The sequence below is a fragment of the Hevea brasiliensis genome, chromosome 1, assembly GCF_030052815.1.
Source record: "Hevea brasiliensis isolate MT/VB/25A 57/8 chromosome 1, ASM3005281v1, whole genome shotgun sequence".
NCBI classification, from domain to species: Eukaryota; Viridiplantae; Streptophyta; class Magnoliopsida; order Malpighiales; family Euphorbiaceae; genus Hevea; species Hevea brasiliensis.
In genome coordinates, this window is record NC_079493.1 from 118,657,127 (window position 1) to 118,674,244 (window position 17,118).

The window sequence follows — 17,118 nt, forward strand, 5'->3', positions numbered from 1 at the left end:
ATCTCAATCTGTCTGGCTCGATCAACCACCACATCAAAAGACTGATCAGACATCATGGCCAGGTTTGCATACCTCCTATCCAGCCCCTTTAGGAATCTCTTCACCTTTATAGTTTCTGTAGCTACTGCTGTAGGGGCATACCTGCTCAGTTCTAGAAATTCTATAGCCTACTCATCTACAGACCTGCCATTCTGTCTTAAGGCCTCAAAGGCCCACTGCTTTTGATCCCTGAAGCTTTCTGGTACAAACCGGTTGATGAACAGTTCCACAAACTGAGTCCACGACAAACCCTCCATCTGAGGTAATATGTAGTCATTCATCCATTGTCTGGGCATAGGCCCCATGACATGCTGTATACACTCTATTAGTCTTCTATCAGTCAACTGCAACTCTGTTCCTACCTGTCTGCAGGAATCCAAAAACCGATATGCATCGTCTGACACATCATAAGTACCAGGCACCAACTTCTTAAAATTGATTATCTGTTTGTAAGGTTCTCCTCTTGGTGCGGTGGACTGCTGCTGCTGTGGAGGGTGGACCATATACTGCGCCATCATATCGATGGTCCTCTGCAACCCAGCGAGAGTAGCTGCCATGGGGTCCATGGGACCCTGTGCCATAAAGGACTGATCCTGTACTAGGGGTGGCTGCTCCTCTACTTGACTAGCTCTAGGCCTCCTACCCCGCCTCCTCGAGGCAGGCGCCTCATCCTGTGCCGACACCTCGTCAGGCACATCTGGTTCTGGTGCAGTGGCAGCTCTCCTGCTTCTACGCATTTTCCTGAAATTCAGCAGCATTAGCCCACAAAATTCAAAACTGCACATTACACAGCTCTATAGACTCATATTTATACACAATATATGGAGCAGAAACTAGAAGCAAAGGCGACAATGTAAGACGAATGTGAACCCTATTTTTCCGCATGTGACTCCTAGTAGACTCTTCCCAATACTTTAGACAAACATTCCCTAAGAATCTGGAGCCTAAGCTCTGATACCACATTTGTCACGGTCCAACCTATGGGCCAAACCGGCACTAGGACCTGGGCCAGCCTAAAGCCCCCGAGGCCTGTAGTAAGCCTAACTATTCACTTAACCCAACTCTAAGGCCCATTTGGGCCCAATTTCAAGAAATCAACCGGACGGAGTCCGGCCATAAAGTGGACCTTTCAACGGGGAGTTTTTGACTCACCCGACCTGTAAACAAAATATAACATCAATTGGGGAGCTCAGCTCACCCTCCACATACTCATCATCATAAAAATAAATGGGAGCTCAGCTCCCTCATCCAATCCATCAATCATGCATATAATATTTTTACAGGTCCACATAACAATTATATTACAGACCCGAATCATTTAAATATTTCTAACACATGCGGAAAATCTAGGAGTAAATAAAATTACACAAATATTGAATAACAACCTGCGAAGAAGAAAAGCAGGTTAACCACAATAAAATCCTCCTGTAGCCTGAAAAAATATTGAACAGGAGTGAGCGTTCGACTCAGAGAGTAAAATATCAATTTTAACCATAATCTCTATAACTATCTAGAACTAGTGCACCCTGTAGAGTGAAATGCAGCATTAGCAATAAATTCACATCATAACATCAAAAAGGTAATTTTGGAGCACTCACGCACCCTGTAACATCAATCATAATATATGGGAGCTGATCCCCTATACAGCTCTCTTAAATCCAACCTGGTGCCAGCGAAGAACTCAGCTCGGACTTCCACTTAATAACCAAATCGGGGTCCCAGCGAATAACTCAAGCCGTGTCTACCCCGAAGGACCGGGTCCCAGCGAAGATCTCAAGCCGTGTCTACCCGTCCTATCCATAGTCCACACCACATCACACACACGCCAACGCACGCACACTGCTCCAAATTACCACAACAACATCCATGGCACGCTAACAGTTATGAATGCAACATAAATCGTGCCTAGAGTTTAACTACATAAATATATGCATATAAGTGATGCATGGGCATGCTTGAACATATAATAATATCGAAATTACAATTAAAATTAATATTTTACTCACAGACTTGTGATGGTCACCGAGGCGTGGCGGAGGAAGAAGGCTGTCCCGGCTCACCTGACAATTGTATTACAATCATTTAATAAATTTGACTCAATACAAACAAAGAAAAAGACCAATACGTCCTAAGTCGTGCCGAAAATCCGGCAGAGTCTCCCCTATACCTAGGACCTACCCAACCTGCAAAATGGCTCAAAACACACTTCTATATTTACAATCCATATATCCACAGCTCAATCATATCACACAGCCCCTCCTGGGCCCATCAAATCAATCATCCATCACAGTATGTAATATTTCAATTTAATCCTTATAATTGACCATTTTTGCAAAAACTGCCCAAATAAGCTCTAAAAATTCTAAAACTTTGCCCCGCGGTCCTTAGCAATATTACTAAGATATTGCAAAAAGAATCATAATTTTCTAAGCTACCACGAATATTTTATGAATTTTTAATCCTATTTAAGCACTAGAAAATTACGAAAAAGTAAGGTTCGGGTTTACCTTTGCCAATTCCGACTTTGGGAACGCGCTCGGGACGTCTGACAATGGGGGGCTAGCCAAAACCTCGGTGCAATTCGGAGACTTTTCGATGCAGTGCATGCAGCGGAATTTGTGAACAGGTCAACTGTCGAATTTCCACGAATCGAGGATACCTACACGAAGCCCATAACACGGGGGTTAGTACATAAATTTTTCAGAATTTTCTAAGCTCATTAAATGCTCGGAAAAACACTGCGAAGTTCCGTGGGACCCACCGAAAAACGGTGTCGGAAAAATTTGAAATTTATGTCGCCGCGAAGCTCTCGACGAGTAGAGCATGCTGGTACCCTCGGTATTCTCGTGGGATTCACGGTTTTTGAGAAATCTAGCCCAAAAGTCGAAATGGGCTAAAAACTTCCCGAGCAAAAATTGGACAAACCGCTCGATGGATTTCGGCGTTCTTGGTGTCTATGGAAAGCTCTCGCCGAGTAGATGATTTTAGACACAAGACCCGGTCCAATTGGTGGCCGGATCGGCTGGATTTTAGCTGGGGAAGCCGAAACGCCGCGTGCGCGAGGGAGGGAATTCGCGCGCGGTTTCTGGCCGTTTGGGAGGCGGTGGGCCGGGAGGTCGGGTGGCGGCGGCCGTCGGTGAGGTGGGAGGTGGTGGCCGGCGGGGCGAGGAGAGAGAAAAGAGAGAGAGAAGGGGAGGAGGTCGACGAGCGCGGGGAAGGAAAGAAGAAGAAGGAAAAGGCCGGTCCGATTCGATCGGTCAGATCCGGTCTTGTTCGATTCGGCCGGTCCGATTCAAGATACAAAATTTTGAATTTTTACTCTGCCTCGGGACCGAAAACGAGGTCTAAAAATTCCGAAAAAATTCCAGAAAACTCAGAAAAATACGTAGACTCCAAATATATTTTTAGTTTTGCTACGTGGTCTTTAAATTAATTTTTAAAAATTATCAAAGTTTATATTTTCGAAAAATCGAACCCGATTTTTAAAATCCGAAAAATCTCAAAAAAATTCCTAAAATTTAAATAAAATTAAAATACCAAAAATGTTCATAAATTTAAAATTTTTGGGGTGTTACAATTATTTTATGAAATTACTTTTTTTATATTATTATTATATATTGAAAATTTGCATGAATTATGTTTTTTTTCCTTTTCAATAGATATTTATTATTATATATAATTTTTTTTAATCGAATAAAATGAATTTATTGACCCCCAGCTCCCCTGGCTATTGCCCTTTTTAGTCCTGTAATATTTTACACTTAAATATTTTACTCATAATTTGAATTTTTTAAAAATTTTTTTTATTATTTAAAAAAAAATTTAAGAATATGATTACTAATTTTTTAATTTAATTAATTTGATAAAAAAATAATCTTTTAAATTATAAGAATATTAGTTGTTTAACCAGGTTTAGCGCAAATTATTTATTATTTTAATTTAATAATATAATTTAATATATATTTTTTATATTATATATTTTCATAATCATTCTATAAAATTTTATTAATAATAAATTTTAATTAATTATAATTTTATATCAGTTGTTAATATATAAATTTTTTAATAGCAAGCAGTATAATTTTGTATTTTATAAAAAATATAAAAAATATAATATTTAATTTAAAATTTTGAAATAAGTTACAAATAAATTTTCTATTAATTTTTAAATTAGTTGATATGTACTAATAAAAGGAAAAACAAAATAGGAATAAATGCTTTTAAAATAAATGTTTAAATTTTATAAATAATTTTCTAGTGAATAATTATTTAAATATATATTAACATAATTTTATAAAAAATTCATATTTTTCTAATTTAATAAAAAATAAATAAAAATATAATTTTTTAGAGATATATAATATGATAAACAATATTTTATAATGCATAAATTTGTAAACTTGAAAATTTTAAAATTCTTAAAAGATGCCGTGAAAGAAATTTTTAATAAATTTGTTGGTATGAGATAAGATTTTAATAGTTAAAAATTAAAAACATTTAAATAAAAAATTTGATGATTAATATAATAAGTTAACTTTTTTTTAATATAAAAATAAAGAAAAAAAATTATGAAACGACAATTTTTGAAGTGTTTTTATTAAGTTAAGTGAAAAACTCTTATAAAACCATTTTTAAACTTAAAATTTAATATATGTATGGACTTCTTAGCCTTTTCAAATAATCTTTATATATATATATATATATATATATAACATACAGTTTAAGTTCTCAATTACATTCCAGTTCCTTAATTCTTTTTGAATAAAATAACTTTTTAATCTTTCACTGTAATATTTAATTCTTCAAATTTTTCAAAAATAATTTAATTATAATTGAAAAATAATAATAATAATTATTATTATTTAAAGTAAAATATTAAAAAAAATAAAAGTACATCTACAGGAACCTGAAAACTGAGAAGCGTTTGGTGCCCACTTCAATTAGCGGGAAAAGTACCTAAATTAACGATCTCCCCCTATCGAGTTCCATTCTTTACCATTCAAAACCATATTATCTGTCACCAATTCTCTATCTCTCCCTCCCTCCCTCTCTCTCTCTCTCTCTCTCTCTCTCTCTCTCTTTCCCCCCTTGTCCATTTCTTCTCGCTGCCGATGGGGAAGAGGCCACCATCGCCAGATATCGAGAAGAGCTCCTATGTTAAACATCCGCCGCCCCCGCCTTTTACCCCGCCGCCTCCAGAGCAATGGTGCTCATGGGTTGTGCCGCTCATATTTGCGGCTAATATAACCATGTTTGTTTACGCTATGTATGTGAATGATTGCCCTGCAACTACAGGATCAGATAATTGTATCCTCTATGATCTTTTAGGGAGATTTTCTTTCCAACCATTGAAAGAAAATGCTGTCCTTGGTCCTTCCGTCATTACGTAAGGTTTCTCATCCCTCTTCTCTTTCTGCAAGTTTAATTCTGCGCTCATTAAATTTGTTTCCATTGAAAATTATTCTGTTTCTTCCCTTCTCCTTTCTGTGCATGATTACTGGAATTTCTTTTGTTCTTTCTTTGTTTTCCCCCGTTTTTGCTGCTTCATAAATTGAAAAATTTTTGTTGCATGATGATATGGCCATTAAAATGGAAATGGAAAGCTTCAAGATTAGCGACTCTCTAGGATCGAGTATTTCTTTTGAACCCCTTTACAATATTCCAAAAGAAAAGAGTTATGCAGGAACAATTAGCTAAGAAATCAAGCGTCACTTTGAAATAATTGCTACTTAAGAAGACAATTAGGATTCGCAGTGTCTGTATCTCCCAATTGTTTTTATTCTTCACAGGCTGCACCGATTAGGAGCACTTGATCCAATAGCAATAGTGAACGGTGGAGAAGGATGGCGCTTCTTTTCTTGCATATGGCTACACGCTGGAGTTGCTCATCTATTCACAAACATGATGAGCCTTCTATTTATAGGAATCCCACTTGAGCAGGAATTTGGATTTTGTAAGAACTCACCATCGATGTGTAGCTACACATGATCAATGCTGCTTTTATATGTTCAATCACTATTGATACTCAAATTACTCGATGTGGCAGTGAGGATAGGAGTATTGTACGTATTGTCTGGTTTTGGTGGAAGCTTGATGTCTGCCCTTAGTCCGAAGCCGAATATATCAGTCGGTGCATCTGGTGCACTTCTTGGACTTCTGGGATCCATGCTTTCTGAGCTCTTCTTGAACTGGACAATCTATGCAAATAAGGTAAACAGCAGCTTTCAAAATATTAACTAGTAAATTTTGGCTATAAATTATCTTCTATAGCATAAGAAAATTTTCTAATCCTGTCAATTCAGTGTAAATCAGTTTCCACCCTCCTGCTAATCATTACCCTGAATCTAGCGTTCGGTCTCATTCCTCATGTGGACAATTCAGCTCATATCGGAGGATTTCTTTCAGGATTTCTTCTTGGTTTCATTCTTCTAATGCGTCCTCAATATGGATATGTAAGCCGCAGGTATATACCTGCAGGGTACGATATCAAAAGAAAACCCAAACACAAATGCTATCAATATATGATGTTGATTACAGCGTTGATCGTCCTAATTATAGGGTAAATATATAACTAAAAAAGTTCTTCGTATAATACTGTTTTCAAGATATTCATATTGAAACTATCAATTTAGCTAAAATTTCTGAGATTTGGCAGGTACCTGTGGGGCTTGACATTGCTGTATAGTGGCCGTAGATTGAAATTTTCTCATCAAAACTCCAGTTAATTAGCTAGCTAGTCCTTCAAAGAGTTCGAGACCAGCAAAATTATCCTTCTATTTATGTACACTCTTACTGACATGTAAGTTGGCATTATATATATGAAATAATTATGCGCATAATCAAATCTAATGTTTTTAAGATTCAATGGAGGCACAACATGCCTGGTATATGCTACACAGTATGAGGTAGTCCTCTTGTTTTTTTCACTATAAAAATGAAAAATCTTATAATCAGTAGATGGGTAGACTTGAACTTGAAATCGCCCCACTCCCTGCACTCTTAAATGTGGAAAAAGCTATCCCTAATTGGCACATATTCACATATTAGACCTAGGATTATGAACATTATGCATTTATAATAATATTTGCACTCATCAATGTGGCTCTGCTTTTATTTCAGGGTATGTGCTTTCTGTGAGTAAAGATGAAGGGAAACAAGACAGAAAGAAGACATCATGAAGGTTTTGTTTATTGGCTGGCTTCTATGGACATTAATACACATTTTGCTTGAGTCGTTACTCTTTCTGTGCTATGGAAGAACAATGTGAATTATATTTCTCATTTTCCAACGGCAGAATATCTAGATTGTAACAGGGAGGAGAAGCAGGATTTTACTACGAGTTTTTATTTTTATTTTTTTATTTTTTTCCTCCTGGTTTATATAGGGTAAAAATGAAGCATAAGAGAACACCAAGGCACTTTTTGTGTAAATGCAGTTTTCTTTTTTCCAAAAAAAAAAAAATTACAGCATGTTAAGAGCATGAAAATATAACATATATAACAATTGTTAAAACTTTATTTGCTTAACTACAATAATAAAGCCAGAAGAACATCAAGAACATTGCCTAATGGATGAGAAACAAGCATGCACAAATATGCATAGATTCAATTGAAAGGACTTGGATTAAGGGAAGCAAAAGCAAAGAGCTCTTTATCTTTCTCCAATATGGCAATGTCTCCTTCTCCCAGGAGCAACCATGCTTCTATTCCTTTCTCCATTCTTGCATCCATAAGCACTACTTTATTCAAGAATTGTGTTGTAGAATCATCTGATAAACCAACACCAGACACCCACATGGGCTTTCCCCATCCAAAATCAACATCATATAGACCAAAGTTACACCAACTGCTAATCGTTACATAATCCACTGCGCTGGAAAATGCTCTGCCGATCTCTTTAACCCTGTCATAAACAGTGATAATTCCTCCATCACCTTGTATATTCTTCGCAAAGTTACTGTCAATTTTCCTAATTGCTTCCCTCATTTTGCACACTAGGCTACTTAGTTTGGCCTCCTCGGGTAAGGATCGTACATGTGCCATCCAAACAAATTTTCCCATTGAAGTTTCTGGGAATGGGGCAGAGCTCTTCGCCTCAAATTCACAGCATGGGCGAATATAATTGGCCCATGATAGATGATTGATTTTGCCTGAAGCATAGCCGTGATGCGTTTGCTAAGAAATGCAGACACTACCTCAACACGAGTTGGATTTTTCATGCTTGAGCTTGTAGCTTGAGCCTTCAGACTGGCAATAGCAGATGCCTCGAATACAAGCCTCTGGATAGCAAGCTTTCCTGTTCTGATAAAGGGTTCGCAGAGGGCCATTGCAGTTGCCTCTTTTGGGAATACGCCATGCTGTGGAAAGAGAGATGGAGCATCAAAATTAGGGGATATGGTTCCTGTACTAGACTTGGATGATGCAGTGGCAGCCCAAGCTTTTAGAAATGAAGCCATAGCAGTTCCATCCATGATCATGTGTGAACAAACATGTAAAGGTGGTTTCTTGTATCATTGTAACATAAGACATAGCAGGGGATGGTTTGTACCAACTGGACCGTACTGGCAGCAAGTTAGATTCAACGATGTAAGTCAGGTTGGCTGAAATATTCAAATAGAGGAACGTTTGCTCTGGCTTCTATGTAGTGTACTTCATCATTACACTGAATGGAAAGATTATCTTTAACCGTTCCTGCAAGTGGGTAGAAAAGCGTTAAGGTTTCAGATAAGGATTGCCTCAGCACTAGTGACCTTTTCGAGATGACCTCACCGATGGGCAGATTTGTGCGGTGGTTCGAATGGTAGAGGATCATGGGAATCCCTGTGGCTAGCATAAATTGATCCAAGAGAGAGATTTTGTAGGTTTTCAGGTGGGAGGGTGTTGGTGAAGAGGGTCTAACGCACTCTTTGGAAATTCTCTTTATCTCTATACTCATTTTCAGCTTTGCTTCCATATGATGGAGAAAAGAACTTTTCTCAGAGAAGAAAACAGAGCAATATCTGAAATTATTGAAGGGAAGATCTAATATTCATTACTTGCTTTAACATATTTATACAAGTTAGACTCAAGTTTGTTTACTAAACTTCCATGATTTAAGGAAGTTTGTCTTCCAAACTCCAGCTCAAAATAAGCTCCTCCATACCTTTATACAACTTCATAACTAAACTAAGATATGAAAGATTACAAGCATTAAAATGTAATAAAATATCCTAGCACTTGCATCATCTTCTGAACAAAATAGTAGCAGTAGTTTTTTTCAATCTTCAACCCTCCTCCTTGATGCAAGTGTGGTTACAAACACCAAGGCTTGATCTCAAGAATTCAAATCTCTGTTTTTGAAGTGCCTTAGTAAATATTTATGCAGCTTGATCTTCAGCATTGCAGTATTCACAGCTTCTGCCCACAATATCGTTGGCAAATTCTTCTCAAACATGTCATATTCTTCAAAGACCTATTTTTCCATTCAATCAAACCATTTTGCTGGGGTTTGTAAGTGACAGTAAGCTGATGAATGCCTACCCCTTAAAAATATTCCTTGAACTGATTTGAAGTGAATTCATTTCTATTGTCAGACCTTAAGGTCTTGATCAAGGAACCAGATTGAGTCTCAACTGTGGCTTTGAACCTCAATAATATGCTAAAAACTTTTGATTTTTGCTTGAGGAAATAGATCCAATGATATTTGGTAAAGTGATCAATAAATAGAAGAAAATATCTGCTGCCACTATAAGAAGAAATGTTCATTGAACCACATACATCAGTATGGATGAATACTAATTTTGCAGAAGCTCTCCAAGCTAGAAATGGTGACTGACTGAGTTTACCAAATTGACAAGCTTCACAAACACTGGTGTTCTCATTTACAAAAGGCAAACCAACATCTAAATCTAAATCTTTGAGTTGTAGTAATTTTAATTATTTGAGATTTGCATGACCAAATCTCTTGCGCCACAGATAAGTTTCTTCTTTAATGTTGAGACAGCTTTCAATCTCAGTTGTTTTCCAATCTAAAGGAAAACTTCTTCTGTTCATTTTGACTGAGAACATCTTCATGCCAGTAGGATCACTGATTTCACAGGTCTTATCTTTAAACACTAGAGCATAATTTTTATCTAAGAGTTGACCAACTGAAAATATACTTTGATTGATCTCAAGAACATAAAGAACATATGAAATAATCTTTCAACCTGAAGAAGTTTGCACAGCTAATACTCCTTTGCCTTTGATATCAAGAAGTTTTCCATCTCTAATTTTGACTTTTGAAAACTAACTAGTGTCCAAGCCCTCAAAACCCTTCAAGCTTACTGTCATGTGATTAGTGCAACCACTATCAATTAGCCACACATCTTCAGCTTTAATTGAAACATCACATTTTTTTAATTTCTGTAGCAGCAAACAACTCTTCATGATTTTCTAAGTTTTCAGTAGCTTGTGCAAGCTGAGCTTGTGGATGCAGGTTTTGATTTGATGTTCATACCTTCTCATTGTGACCAAATTGTTTGCAGGTCTTACATTGAGCTCCAGGCCTATGCCAACAATAATTCTCACAATGCTTTGTTTTTTTTTTCAGTAAGGCCAAGGTGGATACTTATCTTGTGAAAAGTTTGTGCCTTTCCTTCTACCATTCTTGTTGTTACTGTCCTTCTTATCAACTTGCTGGTTCTTTGATCCTCCTTCATGTGGTCTTGATTTTTGGGCTGCAACAAGTGCTTGCTCTCCAATACTCTCTTCTTCTCTAAATGCTCTTCTCAGCTTAACGACTTGTAAAGCATTTGAAAGCCCAGTTAAAGATATTGGAGACATGTCCCAAGAGTCTTCAAGAGAAGAAAGTTTTACTTCATATTTTTCAAGAAGAGTTAATGTAACCTTCTCCACAATCCTCTTCTCTTCCAACTCTTCTCCTAACAACCTGATTTGATATACTACTTTCATAGCCCTGTCAACATAATCGTTCACCTTTTCAGTGTTCTTCATCCTCAATAGCTCAAACTCTTTTATCAAATTAAACACTTGCATCTGCCTTGTTTTGTCAAATCCTTGAAACTCTGTCTTCAACTTCTCCCAAGCTTCATGTGCTCTTTCACATGTTATGATCCTAGTGAAGATAGGATCTGTAACAGCTGCATGGATATAGGACAGGGCCTTGGAGCTTTAGCAACTTCTTCATCATGTTACCTTATCTGATTCAAGGTTGGATCCTGTCGTAATGGAGAAGGTGCTCTGTTTTCCCCTACATACTGCTATAGTCCAAGACCTTTGAGATAAGCTCTCATTTTGACAGCCAAAACTTAGTAATTTTCACCATTGAAGTGGGGTGGTGACAAAGAGGTACTACTAGAAGCCATTGATAGTGAAGAATACTAACAAAAAACTAAGTGTTTTGGGGTTAGTTTGGTGGTTTTCTCTCAAACACTCACACAGTCCCTCGAGATCAAGAACGCTCTGATACCATTTGATGGAGAAAAGAGCTTTTTTTTAGAGGAAAACAGAGCAATATCTGAAATTTTTGAAGGGAAGATCTAATATTCATTACTTACATTTTCGACTAAAGTTTGTTTACGAAACTTCCATGATTTAAGGAAGTTTGCCTTCCAAACTCCAGCTCAAAATAAGCTCCTCCATACCTTTATAACAACTTCATAACTAAAATAAGATATGAAAAATTACAAGCCTTAAAATGTAACAAAATATCCTAGCACTTAGTATCATCTTCTGAACAAAATAGCAGCAGTAGCTTTTTCAATCTTCAACACCATATGTGCTTCTCAAAGCCTTTTCCTAAGGAATGTAACAAGGGAACTGTTGAAAATGAGAGAAGAATAGAAAGCTTTAAAACTGAATTTTAACCATATAAGCCTATTCGACAACAGCTTCAAAAGTAGTGTTTAGAGTCTCTTATTTATACTATTCATTTCATTATCACAAGTATTATACTTAGATCATGAAATATTATTTACTATTTTTACCCAATATTTTTGCTTTAAAATTTCCAAATATTTCTCTGTTTTTATTTCATGCTTTAGAATTTCTCTAATTTTAATTCCTAACCTACAATTGTATTTTAAAAAAACAAAACTCTTAAAATTTTATATAAGGGATGGATTCTAATTAATAAATAAGTTAAATACATATATAAGCCTTATCCGTGATTCTATATTACCACATATATATATATATAAGAAAATTTTAAGATAAATTCTCTATTAAGATAAAAATTCCTAAGAAAATTTTAAATTAAACTCTGTTACCATATATCTACATATTCTCTACATATTAATAATTGAAATTTTTTTTAATTATCTTAGAAGTTCGTAATGTGTATAATTACAACTGAGATATGAAGAATGCTATGTGATAGAAAATGGAGAATACGAAAGCAAAGGTAAATTGAAATCTAAAATAATTTGAAAAAAAAAAAAAGAAAATATGTTTCCCTGAATTGAAATTGTATTTTCCTTATAACTCACTAGCGTCATATTCATACTATGCATAAATAATTTATAATTTTTTATTTTTTAATTTAATTTTTAATTAAATTCTAAAAAAGATAAATTATTACTATTAAGTTAATTTTCAATTAAAATTTTTTACTTATTTAATTTAATTTAAATAAATTTTATCTGTTATAATAATAAAATTTTAATTAATTATGGTGTAATTAATTAAAATACATATTTAATTATTTTTATGCATATGTTAATAGTAATTTCCATGATTACTATATTTAAAATATAATAAAATTAATTTATTTAAAAAATAATTTGAACTTCATAAAATTTTTATATTTTATCTTATAATTTATGTAAATTAATATTTATTTTTATAAATTACAAAAATATATTAAATTAATGAAAAAATAATATTATTTTAAAAATATATAAATATAAATTTTTTTTATTATTAATATAATAAAAAAATATTAAATTACTAATAATGAATTAAATTATTTAATTTAATAATATTGAGAATATATAACGTTATTATTAATTAAAAATAATATTTTATTATATTATTTTCAAAAAAAACTATTAAAATGTAAATTTTTTTATTAACCTGATATATTTTTATAAAATATTTTTTTCTCGAAAATAGTTATTGCTTCACATAAATTTGTGATGTAAAATAAATGAATTTCATAATTAAAATTTTAAAATATCATTATTTTTTATTAATATAATAAATATTAAAAATACATATTATTTTTTAAAAAATAGATCTTATAATTTTAATATTGTAACTTTAATTTTTTTTTTAATCATCTATACTCATGGCTAAATTTTCAATTTAATTATATTTACAATTTATTTTTTAAATTCAGAAGATAATTTATGCATAAAAATATAAATATTTAATTAAAATTTAATAATAATAATAATAATAATAATAATAATAATAATAATAATTAATTTTAGAAAAATGAAATTAAAAAAATTTTAAATTATTAAAATAAAAAAATAATACATACTAATTATAAATAAATTAAATCTCTATACTTTATTTACACTCTTATCTCTCCAATTTTTTAACAAATATTTCATAATAAAAATAATAGAAAATATAACAATATAATAAAAATAGTTATTAAAAATATGAAATAATTTCATGTTGTTGATTATGAAATTATAAATTAATAATTAATTTTCTTTAAATTAATTATTTATTATTATTGTTAAAGATGATATGTGATAAATAATATTTTTACATAAATAAAATTATAAAAAATAATAATAATAATTAAAAGAGAAATAAAAAAATTAGACAATAATTAATATAAAAGATAATTATTTATAAAAATTAACATGTGATAAACATTTTAAGAAAAATGTGCCACCTTACATTTTATTTAATATATATATATATATATATATATATATATATATATATTTTTTTTTTTTTTTTTGGAGACATTCCTCTCCGTATTATTAATCGAAATCACTATAGCTGAATACAAAAGAAGGTTTGGATTTATTTTTTTTTTTGTTATATTAAAAATTTTTAGAGTGAATGGAGCTATTAAATTTTTAAATTACTACATTACGAAACATATTTTCAAATATAAGATTATTAATATTTTTTTTTGTCTTGAACATTCTATACATCTCATTATTAATAATTTGAATTTAAAAACAAAAAAAAAATGAAAAAATTTGTTATAAGATCGGTTATGTATTATTATAACATACATTAAACCTGAGTTTTGCGATGCTACACTACGCTGCCGAAATGAATAGTGAAGCGGTTGGGCTGTAATGACCAAAATAGTCTCCAAGCTATCGTCCGCGGAGGCAGATGTGAAATATAATAAAATCATTAGAGTATATAAGAAAATAGAATAAATTGATAATTAAATTATTCTCAACCACCAGGTTATTAAACGACAGGAAAATTATCTCAAGTTCTAACTGTCTAGCAGCAATAAACAGAACTATGGAAATATATACAGATAATGATTACATCGTTACATCTGAAATTGTGCATATTCTCACAATTCTAGTCCTTTTGAACAGAGCAACGAACAAACAAACACAAGATCTTTCATATGTGTGCTACACAACATACATACAAATATAAGTGCAATGAGTGAGTTCTAACTTTCAATCATAATATACCTCACATGATTCTGAGCGACCAAAAATTGTGTAACGGTTGTTTGCAACATTGTCATAAACAAAATCCCTCACGAACCTGTAACCATTGAAAAGAGAATTTCAAATTAATTGATCTCCTATTGTTACTTTGAATGTTTGCCTAACCAATGTGATTTGACAAATTTGTGACAAGGAGCAGGAAGGGATGACTTACAGAGGCACAAAGTGGAGGAAAAATGCTAGCCGGGGAAATGGCAAGTCAATGTATTCCATTATCTTCAACACAGCTTCTGACTTTATATATGATCTGAGATTATCACAAAATCTTATGTTTTCCTCATTCAATCCCTTTTTTATATGCCCTAAATTATTGGAACACTATAATTTCTTCCTCAATAAATCTGCCGCTATCATTTGGTTGGAAAAATGTAATTTGTCTACAAGAATTCACATCAAATGTGATTTTGAGTCTGAATTTCTGCTGTCAGTTGCATTTCTCCTATTTATATCCATCTTCTCCACAGAAGAATGAGCCACTGAGGAAACTCAGAGGCATTGTAACAAAACTCAATCCTTATGCTTAACAAAAAGAACATTAACCAACTATAATCCTATTCCTACCAAAGAGGGAACCTATTCCCAGAGGGAAAATATGAATACCTCTCAAGATATGGGAGTTGCCCATTTCTTGTTGTGAGTTCAGACATTTAATACTATACCCAACATTTAATACTATACCCAGCAATGCCCCAATGTTTAACCCTTATTCAGATTTTTCTCAAGAAAACAATTAGAAGTTGTATGTGCATACTGCATACCTGTCCTTTTCAACAAGTACAACACTTGAAATATCATCAGGTGCTCTTCCAGACCTCCTTAGCAGCTTGCTACCTGCGTCACTCTGGAGAGCTTCATACCTGATTCTCCTGTGCATGGCCAACAAAAACAAGAAACGAAGAGCCTCTGAGAAGAAGAGGGAAAAATTAAACCCAAAAGGCATCATAATCATCTAAATCCTCATTTATAATATCAGACTAGCAAATCAAAATCCCATTTACATCTTCTACCAAAAAATCATTTAGGCAAATAGTTTCCCCAGGAAAGCACTGAATTGGGGTAAGAATTGATTAAAACTCATTAGAAACGGTGAACAAAGATTAAATCTTGAAAGAAGAAAAGCAATTTTAACACTGACCTATTCCGATCATTGTCACGCACAAACCTCACTCCTCCATTGCAAAGGTTGCACACACCTGACAAAACACAAAATTTAAAGAAGTCCATTAGAGCACAGACAATATGGGAAATTGGATCCTTCTTGTTCAGTGTTATACCATCGAACAACATGATGGGTCTGGAGTCTCCGTCAAAGAAGCTCTCGGTTGCCTTGACCCAGTCGACCGTTTCATCTCTTGGAGGGGATAGCTTAGCAAGGGTAGCCATTCTGCGTCTCACGTGCACAGTCGGTCCCACGCTTAATCGCGCACACCCGCCGGGAGTAACTAGCGCCATTGAAAAGCAGTAATCTCAGTTAACTGAGACAATCTCGCAGTTATAGAAGATAGAAGAGAGGGAGACTCAGGAATGGAAGTACGCAAATACCCTATTCCATGTTTGGTCGCACGTTCGGTTTCGTTAGGGTCAAAGAGGCAAAGCCGATAATTGCAATTTCTCTGTTGAGCCGAAGTGACACTATTCCGTGTTTGGTCGCACGTGGGGTTTGAGAGACCACTAGTTGCTGTGGCTCAAAATTAAAATCGTATATAAGGTCAAGTAACAAATAAGATACTGTCTCCCCTCTTCCATAATAATAATAATAATAATAATAATAATAATAATAATGTTTTTAAATTTTAATTTATATTTTAAAAACCTTTTAATTTTAGTTTAGCAAAAAATATTACTCTATAAGCTATAAATCAGAACAAACACTTAAGATATCTCAATTTAATAGGTAAAAATGATATTAATTTTAAGTAAACACTTAAATTAAAATTTCCCATACTAAAAATGATATTAATTTTAAGTAAACACTTAAATTAAAATTTCCCATACTTCAATAAATTAATTAAAAAAATTTTAATATAATTTTTAAGCGTGTATATATACTGTCTCATTAATATATATTAGTATATTTGACCTTGATTATAATTGAGTTTAAATTTTTTTAATTAATTATAATTAAATCATGGTTAATGTAAATTGACAAAAAAAATTAAGGGAAATGTTTTATTTATTTATAATTATAATATAATTAAGGAAATAATTTTTAATTATAACTTAAAATATTTAGAAAGAGAAAATCAATGAAATTGGACTAAAACATGAGAAATTGATATAATTAGAAAAATAAATAAATTAATATAAACATAAATATTAATGTAGTTATAAAATAAAATTAATTAATTAACATAATTATCGAAAACTAATATACTTAAAAAGAAAAAACAATACGATTAATTTCTCAATTTTTTCTCTATAAATATTTTTAA

The 17,118-nt window shown here is 33.0% G+C and overlaps 2 protein-coding genes across 7 annotated transcripts; one reads left to right on the plus strand and one right to left on the minus strand.

Annotated features, from left to right (window-relative positions):
• The first annotated feature begins 5,129 nt into the window (after nucleotides 1–5,129).
• Nucleotides 5,130–7,298, plus strand: LOC110643849 (RHOMBOID-like protein 5). 2 transcript variants are annotated; one of them, XR_002492718.2, is made up of 6 exons: nucleotides 5,130–5,425; nucleotides 5,829–5,992; nucleotides 6,086–6,249; nucleotides 6,342–6,598; nucleotides 6,695–6,838; nucleotides 7,159–7,298. XR_002492718.2 is itself a non-coding variant. In XM_021796363.2 (5 exons), exons 1-5 carry the CDS (start codon nucleotides 5,151–5,153, stop codon nucleotides 6,762–6,764), a joined length of 930 nt encoding a protein of 309 aa, XP_021652055.2. In that variant the 5' UTR covers nucleotides 5,130–5,150; the 3' UTR covers nucleotides 6,765–6,923. The 2 variants fall into 2 exon arrangements, 1 of the variants encoding a protein (XP_021652055.2); XM_021796363.2 differs by lacking the exon at nucleotides 7,159–7,298 and having other exon boundaries at nucleotides 6,695–6,923.
• On the minus strand, nucleotides 5,651–16,248 carry LOC110643850 (DCC family protein At1g52590, chloroplastic). Of its 5 annotated transcripts, XR_009149568.1 has the most exons (8): nucleotides 15,961–16,246; nucleotides 15,822–15,879; nucleotides 15,445–15,552; nucleotides 14,841–14,933; nucleotides 14,648–14,723; nucleotides 6,699–6,778; nucleotides 6,377–6,510; nucleotides 5,651–6,236 (listed from the first exon to the last, which is right to left on the minus strand). XR_009149568.1 is itself a non-coding variant. In XM_058149047.1 (6 exons), the coding sequence occupies exons 1-6, from the start codon at nucleotides 16,136–16,138 to the stop codon at nucleotides 6,773–6,775; spliced, it is 519 nt and encodes a 172-aa protein (XP_058005030.1). In that variant the 5' UTR covers nucleotides 16,139–16,246; the 3' UTR covers nucleotides 5,651–6,772. The 5 variants fall into 5 exon arrangements, 3 of the variants coding, with proteins under 3 accessions (XP_058005030.1, XP_058005022.1, XP_058005016.1); XR_009149566.1 differs by having other exon boundaries at nucleotides 6,377–6,778; XM_058149047.1 differs by having other exon boundaries at nucleotides 5,651–6,778.
• Nucleotides 16,249–17,118: the final 870 nt, after the last annotated feature.